At 35.6% G+C, this 9,110-nt stretch overlaps 1 protein-coding gene across 1 annotated transcript; it reads left to right on the top strand.

Moving 5' to 3' along the window:
- Window positions 1-3,010: 3,010 nt before the first annotated feature.
- Window positions 3,011-5,247, top strand: LOC131609378 (iron-sulfur assembly protein IscA-like 1, mitochondrial). The gene is made up of 3 exons (XM_058881069.1): window positions 3,011-3,268; window positions 3,713-3,830; window positions 4,840-5,247. Exons 1-3 carry the CDS (start codon window positions 3,079-3,081, stop codon window positions 4,943-4,945), a joined length of 414 nt encoding a protein of 137 aa, XP_058737052.1. The 5' UTR covers window positions 3,011-3,078; the 3' UTR covers window positions 4,946-5,247.
- Window positions 5,248-9,110: the final 3,863 nt, after the last annotated feature.

Here is a 9,110-nt window from a genome sequence, read left to right as displayed (position 1 = left end):
TGTGGATAATTAAGGGTGAATTTGAAAATACATTTCTGGACGCACTCCATTTTATTTAAAATATTAACAAAAGTTTATTCGAAAATGCATTTTCGGACTTAGCCCATATTCTTAAAAATTGCTAACAAGGGTTAATTTGGAATTACATTTCGGTATACACCCTGATTTTACAAATGAAACAAGGTGTGTCCGAAAGTATATCTCCAAAATATCCTCTGAGACGGAATTGGATTTCTAGGGTCCATATTGATCTAAAACTTGTATAAATATGGATGTAACTATACTTGTTAGCACAAACACACACAAAACACACACAAAATGTTGCAATATGCATAGAGATCATTCGTCTTGTCGATCTAAAATCAATACTAAAGAATCTATACCCGAAGAATTGTAAAGTTCTATTATCATTCACCCTCAAATGACAACGAAGGGAAGATACGATTTAACAAGTTTGAGCTGAATACATATGAAGAGTTAACTATTATGTGGAGTATATTTCACCGTTATAAAACTAAAACCCTGTTTGATGTGGATGCGAAGATTATGAGATTGACCAAAGTTATTCTGAAGATGTTGAAATATCCCCAACCATCACTTGATGATGAAATATAGTGTTAGATTTATGTTAAGGATTATCTATGTAATGTTACATTTTTAATGTATGTTCTAATATTTGATGTTAATTTATATTATTTTTTATTTATTTCTACATCTGTTTTTGCTCAAGTAAAAATTTGTTGTGAGAAGTCGAGGTACTGTTTTAGGCATAATTTGTTTGATTTTGATATCCTTAAAGTTTTTCAAATCAAAATAAATCATCCTAAAGCCCTGTTAATCAGAGAGATCTTTTGGAATCCTCCTCTTTTAAATCGGATGAAATGTAATGTGGATGGCTCTTCCGTGCATGACATTCAGTCTTCTGGTTGTGGTGGCATTTTCTGAAGAAGTACGTGGGAGTTCTCTTTGGCTTTCGCAGAACCTCTAAGTTGGAATTCTTTTTTTGGCTGAATTCTGTGGAGTTTTGTGTGCCATTGAAATGGCAAAGGATAGAGGTTGTTGTAAGTATCAGATATGCCTAAGAGGGGGGGGGGGGTGAATTAGGTTTTTCAAAAATAATCGGTTTTATGAGAATATCTTTACTAATTTTTTGGTTAAGTGTTTGAAGGCTTTTGATGGTTTTTATCTTTTTCTTGGTAATGGTAATGAAAGCGGTAAAAGCGAAAAGATAAAGAACACAACGATATATACTGGTTCCCCTCACAATTCGAGAGTACTCCAGTCCCCTTTCAAACACGAAAGAAATTTCACTATAGTTAGAATGATTGTACAAGCCTATGCCTACTATCTAACCTATAGGGTGATCAAAGGTTCTTAACACCTTTAAGATCAATCAACACTAATGTGGATGAAGAACAATCCTCTTCAAACACACCACTTACTTCCAACAATCCTGGATAGTAAGGAAACAAAATTCTTTGAATTTTTACAAGAGTTTTTGTATGAAGTTTGTAGAGCAATATCAATCTTGGATTGATCTTCTTCTTCAAATAAACAATTCTCAAAATGGATATAAGTGTTCACAATGTATGCATGAAACTTTGAATGAATTTTCAATGAAAATGTGTATAGAAAGTTTCACTTGAAAAAGAGTATTTGATGAACACTTGGAAATATTGAAAGATGAAGAATATATAGTATATGAATTGTTAATGAAGAAGGTGATTAATGATTATGAAAGATGTAGTATTTATAATGTGTTAAACACCTCTTTGAATGGTTATTTTTCCATGAAGCAATGCAATGATTAAGTGGTATGAAAACAAATTCGTTTGAATGAAATCATGCAATAGAAAAATACACTGGTTCAGTAGGAACCGGTTCCTGCCTGGGACAACCCGGTTCCTGCTGAACGTTACAGCAGAAATATTTGAAATTTGAACTGAGGAACCGGTTCCCAGCTAGGGACAACCCGGTTCCTAGTAGTAAAACACAGAGATGATGAAACTGGGAATGCTGGGAACCGGTTCCCCCATAGGGACAACCCGGTTCCTAAAACCTTTATTTTGAATTTTACATATGAAAAAGGTTTTAAATGAACTCTTTAAAATATGAAACTTGTAAATGATTATGATATGCATGAAAATATATTTTGTGAACAATTATATGTCAAAGTGAGTATTGTTTATACCTTTGACGTTTTAGCTCGATTCTTGAATCTTCACAATTTCTTCAAGACTTTGAAATGATGTATTTTTGCTTAATACTTGAAATTCTTTTTGCACATCCTTTATGAAAGCTTAATGTCCATATTGTCTTCATCAAAATCAATTATGCTTGAGAAGCTTGCAATTACAGTTGTGTCAATCGGTAGGTGGAATCAGATTCTTCTATAGTGGTGAAGGCCTTCTCTTCCACGAATTTTGATCTTGTACCTTAGCAGCTCAGAAACAGGTGTCTCAATTGCATTTAGTTTGTTTTAGATTCTAATTTCATTATTTCTCACATTTGTAGAGAAGATAATAGCTCTGCGATTTTTTTTTGCTAACTTAGACTGCACAGCTAATTCCTTCTCTCTTTTTTATTCATTATCCTTTAGTATTAGAAGTGACTGTGTAAAAATTAAGCTAAGTTCAGCTCTTTACATATTTAGATACTTTTGAATGGATTTTGACATAATCCCCACTTTTATATGTATCACTTTCTTTTTGGAATATATTACTTTTTATTAAAAAAAAAAAAAATTTCCAAGTCCTGAATTTTTCAAATATTTTAGTACATTAAAAATATATTTCCGCATTTAACATTTTTAACTTTTTACAAGGATGCATAGCAACACTTATGATAAAAAAGATAATCCCCTTTATTTTTTACTGAATAAAATGGAAAGTGTTTTTGTAAGAAACCAAAGAACGTGTTTTGATTGGCTATTGCATTTTGTTCCGAATTCGTGGAGGCCACGCATCCTATAAAGATATTGGAATGACGAGGATACCCATATCTTTTTAATTGACCAAATTATCCGAAACATATAAATTTCCATGATTCAGTCTTGGGCAATTTCGTAATTAACAACTAATGGGTTCCAAGGCAATGGCAATGGCGGCAGAGAAGATTGGTACGGCGGTGCGGCGCCAAGCCGTCTCCTTAACCGACGGCGCTGCCTCTAGAATACGCGTCTTGCTGCAGCAGCGTCAGAGACCGTTCTTAAAGCTCGGCGTTAAGGCTCGTGGTTGCAACGGCTTATCTTACACCCTAAATTATGCAGGTTTGTTATTTGCATCCCCTTTCAAAATTGTGTTAATGATTGTTAATAGATTCTTATAATGATTTGTATGTGAACCGTTAATTCTGTGTTTTTTGGTTGTTAGAAAAAAATTAACAGAGTATTTGATGTGTTGGTTTGATTAGGTAATTATATATCTTGTGTTTAAATTTGTTTTAGTTATAATAATCTGAAGGAACATGAATAGGTAATTTTGAATTTGATTACTTTGTTACCTCTGTAGCACTGACTCCTCTGAAAAAATGTGTATGTGTCAGACATGGAAAACAACACTTGTGATTACATTTAGTTTAACCAGTGTTAGTGTTGGTGTCGTGTTCGAGTTGTCCGTGCTTCATAGTTTGTTACTTATGCATCTTAAATGATGAAATGAAATGTGGTTTGAATTTGAAGTTTGTTGATTTAGATTTGGTGGTGCTTTGACAGATGAAAAAGAGAAATTTGATGAGTTGGTTGAGGATAAAGGTGTTAAGATATTGATTGATCCCAAGGCTCTTATGCATGTTATTGGAACCAAGATGGATTTCGTTGATGATAAACTCAGGTGAATTTTTATTTATCTTCTTTATGCCCTCTTGTAAGTTTGATTATAAACTGATTATTTGAGGCTCATCCAATTATGCTTCCGCCTTCATGATTCGTGTTTTGGTAAAATTGTTGGGTCGGATGAATCCATCCACCTGTTTGGTTAGCTTTTATTGGTGCTCTTTGAAATTGAAAAGTATTCAAATTTTGATCTGATATGAACTTAGCTTTTATTGGGTTTTTTGTCACGTCGCCTTCGCTTCCACTTCCAAATTGTGAATATCCAGTGCTTATCTTTTTTATAACTTACACTATTATTTAGTGTTTATGAGCTAGATTTGTTGTGCAATGGGAAACCTCTATGCTTTTATTTTGATACGGCGTGTTATGTATGAATGTATTTGTACTTTTGGGAATGAGAATATGCATTACTAACAGGGAATCTATTGATGAAAAACTCATGAAATACGGCATGAATATAGCAACCTGTATGATATGCTATGCTTGGTCTTAGGGGTAGCTAGTTATTTTGTTGCAATCCATATTTTGTGATGGGTAGTACTTCACTAAATGAAATTTCGATGCCCAAGAAAACTTAGTGCGAAAGGCACTAATTTGCATTAGTTACTACTTGATCTGATATCGGGATTGAATCCCTCAAAGGTTTGAGGCTGCTCTTCTCTCTCCATTTAGCATATACCCCTTGTACAAAAAGGCTTAGACCTCCCTTGCAGGACCGTCTTTGAGGGTGTGCAAAGTGGACTATAGCACAAAGCCTCAAAATTTTCATGGTTAAATAAATTGTAACTAAACAAGATCCTTAGTTGTTTTGTCATGATAGAGCCATAGCTAACCAACACAGGACCTCAAAAAACTTAAGACGATTATGCTTCCTTGTAAAAGAGGGAATATATTGATGAATATGTGGCATGAATATTAGTCTGTGGTTACATGCAATGTGCATGATCCTGCTACTTGCTTCTATTTTTTTTTCTGCTGCATTTGTTTATAATATTATTTCCTGGCAGATCTGAATTCGTTTTCATCAATCCAAACTCCAAAGGCCAATGTGGTTGTGGCGAATCCTTCATGACAACACCAAATACCGGAGTGGCTAAGCAAGGGAATGGTTGAAATTGTCATTCAACTTGTGTTGATCCTCATTTACAAAGTCTTCTTTCATGGTTGCATTGTTAAACATGCAAATACCACAAATGGATTTCTGTAATTTTGCTTGCTGAGACCAGAAGAAAATAAAACTCCAAGTATACAAAATTTTTTGAATTTGATGTTGACGAGGCTTAAGACAACAATATGTACAAGCATATCATTTTTATGACAGTTCTTACTTCATTCATGTAAAAAAATTGTATTATGAATACTGTATAATTTGTAGGTTAAGAAAATCAATAAGATAATTTACCCTTACTAATTTATTGCCAACTATGATGATGTGACACTTTCACTTAATGATGATGGTTGCCGTAGCATTGCTTCTCATGAAATGTGGAAGCTTGAAAACACATGTTGAGAATATGTTTCCTTTAATGGGAGCTTTGTAACCAGAAATCTCCAAACTGAGCAATTAATTCATGGCAGGAAAAATGTGTATTCCTCTGAGACTACTGAGACAGAAAAATGAATTCTAGAAACAAAACTGATAAAATTCAAGTCTCGATCGGGAGTAGGGATTTTAATGATTTATACTAGAATTTGTTTCGTTGTTGTTGGGCCTTTGGCTAATACTAGTGTGTCTTCTGTTCATATTACACACGTAGGAGTAAGGGAGGTGCAAAGTAAAAGAAGGAGAATTACTCGCTGAGTAGTGGAATGTTAGTTTTATTTGAATTATCTTGGAGCATACACACGTTGTATGAAATTGGATAGCTACTGCTCTCTATAGGGGCTTAGGTTCAATCCTGATGCAAACCTTTCCGTTCAATCAAATAATATAAATCTTGTTCTTAATTATTCTTTTGTTTTTCATATTACAATTTTTAGTCCCTATCAAACTGGTCCGACCTACCGGATACGAAGAGGAGACCGGCGACCTAACATGAATGCCATCGAAGAAAATTGAGTTGTCGTCAGTCGACGGTGGTGATCCCGCTGGTTGGATCTCATGTGCCGAAATCTATTTTCGTGTACAAGATACCACCCTTGAGGTACGGGTGAATATTTCTCAACTGTGCATAGAAGGACCCATCATCCATTTCTTTACCTCCTTGCAAGAATACGAAGTTGAGCTCACTCGGAAAGGTTAAAAGATGCTCTGTTAAATCATTATAGAGGAATTGGAGTTGGAGACGGATTTGAGCAGTTATTAAATTTATAACAAAAAGGGTATGTATGTTATTACATTTAGGACTTCGAATTTTTGGTTGCGCATAGACAATCAATTTCAAGGTTATTTCATCCATGGGTTTAAGGAAGAGACCCGGGTGAATATTTCTCAACTGTGCATAGAAGGACCCATCATCCATTTCTTTACCTCCTTGCAAGAATACGAAGTTGAGCTCACTCGGAAAGGTTAAAAGATGCTCTGTTAAATCATTATAGAGGAATTGGAGTTGGAGACGGATTTGAGCAGTTATTAAATTTATAACAAAAAGGGTATGTATGTTATTACATTTAGGACTTCAAATTTTTGGTTGCGCATAGACAATCGATTTCAAGGTTATTTCATCCATGGGTTTAAGGAAGAGACCCGGGATAGAGTTCGGAGTTTTGTAGCTCTTGGGTCGGTCTACTAATCCAAGTTAATGCACGTAGCTAGGGTGGTGAAGAAGGAGATTGGAAAAAGGGAAGTTGGAACGAGTCTAAATCGGGTACCCAAATATGGTAGCGGGTTAACCCGGACCAATACTCAAACAAGTAGATATGAAAATTTTAATTGGGTCTTAGCTAGGAACAATAAAGAGACTAGGTCGGTCAATACTACTGGATTCAAAGGAGGCCCACATGGGGCCAAGAGTAATAACAGGGGTGGAATAGAAACACATAATTGGGCCAAGAGATAAGGGCTTCACCCATCTTACTTATCGAGAGTTCATGGATCACTAGCAAAAAGGAATGTGTTACAAATGTGGAGGGTTATTCCACCCTCTTCACGAATGCCTTGATAAGAAACAAAAGGTGATGGTGGTGGATGATGAGGAGGACGAAGACGAGGGACAGTTGTTAGAGGTGGAGGTCACAGAAATGGAAGAAGTGATAAAGGGAGAATTGAAGGTTATGACCCTTAACGGGTTAGATGTGGAGAGTCGAGACAAACCTCAAACACTTACGTTACATGGTTTTGTGTTCGATGTGCTGGTGATAATGTTGGTTGATAGTGGAGCGACCCATAATTTTGTATCTCAACATTTGGTACAAAAATTAGGGTGGAGTATGGAGCATACCCCTGAAATGTCAATCAAATTGGCTGATGGGTACCAAGTTTCAACTCGTGGTATGTGTAGTGGCATTGATCTAGATGTAGGAAAACATTATGCAAAAGAACCTTAAGGATCCAGGAATAGGATTTCCTTATAGGCACCTCCATTATGTTCCCCCCTTTCTATAGTAGTAGTGGATCAACTTGATCCACATAATGTCACTATTGCTATAAAGGTTCCATAATATCTTTATTAATGTGACTCTGTTCCACTCCTTTATTGAAATTATGCTAAGGCCTCCTTGGTTTTTGGGAGAACACACTTTTTTTCCACGAGATGGGGGATTTCTTAGTGATATTTCCATAACCTTTCCAAAGAAACAAGCGACAAACAACATCAATTATGTTAATAACTTGCTTAGGAATGGGAATCACTTGCATACAAAAGTTCACTGTTGAAAATGACACTTTTGATCAGCTGAATTCTTCCTACAAAGCTGAGAAGCCTTGAGCTCCAGTTGTGAATTCTGGCAACAATTTTTTCCGCAAGGATCATGCAATTCCCCACTAAGGGCTTATTGCTTGAAAGAGGTATTCCTAAATATCTTGAGGGAAGGGGTCCTTTAGAGAAACCAGTCACAACTTTGATGGTATCCATCTCATCATTATCAATATTTCCAAAATAAGCTTTACACTTATTAGGATTAGTTTTTAGGCCCGTGGAATAAGAAAATTCTTCAAAACCTGCCATGATAAGCTTCACAGATGTGGTGTCTCCCCTGCAGAATAACAAGACATCATTGGCAAAGCTGAGATTTATCACCTTTAATTTTTCACATTTAGAGTGAAAATTAAAGTTGTGATTGAAGTTCAGTCTCTGAAGCACTCTATACATATATTCCATGACAATTACAAAGAGCAAGGGGGAAAAGGGATCCCCTTGTATCAACCCTCTTTTAGCACTAAGTAGTCCAGTGTATTCACCATTTAGCTTAAACTAGTAAGATACAGTAGTAAATGATGTCATGATCCAGCCAATAAATTTACTTGGAACTCCTAGCTCCTTAAGAATCATTTCTATAGCATCCCATTCCACAGTATCGTACGCCTTTTGCGAATCCATCGGCAGCATACATTTAGGAGGTTCTCCTCTAGCACTGTAGCCTTTAATCAACTCGAAGGCAAGTAAAATACGATCTTGAATGTGCATTTCAGGGATAAAAGCAGTATGGCTTTCATGAATTATGTTGTTCAAAACTTTGGTTAACCTGTTTGTGATAATTCTGGAGATTATTTTATAAATGATGGTGATGCAGGATATGGGCTTGTAGTCCTTTACCATTTTTGCATTAGTGGATGAGGGTCACAATGGTGTTGTTAATAACCTTGTAGATTACCCCTTCTAAGAAAATTCCATTACTGCTTTAATCATATGAAATTTGATTATTTCCCTTGTTGCTTTATAAAATTTGGATCTATATCCATCAATACATGGGCAGAGTCATCCTTTATGCCTTTCAGGGCTTTGTAAATCTCAATTTCAATGATAAGCTCAGTCTGCTTCTCACCTTGACCACTGCTGTGTTGTTTACCCTCTCTAAGGGCAACAATATTTATTCCTTTCACACTGGTAGAGGATGTGCCACCAGGTTTCCATAGAACCTCAAAATCTCCGTTTCCATATCTTTTTGCGCAGTTAAAATATTACCCTCTTCAGTTTGCAAGGAACTAATAGAATCATTCTTTTGGCTACTCTTCTAGGAGACATGGAAATTTTATTGTTTCCATCTCCAATTCTCAGTCAGACAATTTTGGATCTTTGCATCAAAAGTTGTTCTTTGGTATTATTCAACCTTAACACCTTGATGGTTAAAGCCTTTGTTTTTTCAATGAGTTGAATGTTAAACTTATCTTGTATCAACT

This window comes from Vicia villosa, linkage group LG1 (genome assembly GCF_029867415.1).
Source record: "Vicia villosa cultivar HV-30 ecotype Madison, WI linkage group LG1, Vvil1.0, whole genome shotgun sequence".
Lineage (NCBI taxonomy): Eukaryota > Viridiplantae > Streptophyta > Magnoliopsida > Fabales > Fabaceae > Vicia > Vicia villosa.
This window is presented reverse-complemented; position numbering and strand designations above follow the sequence as displayed.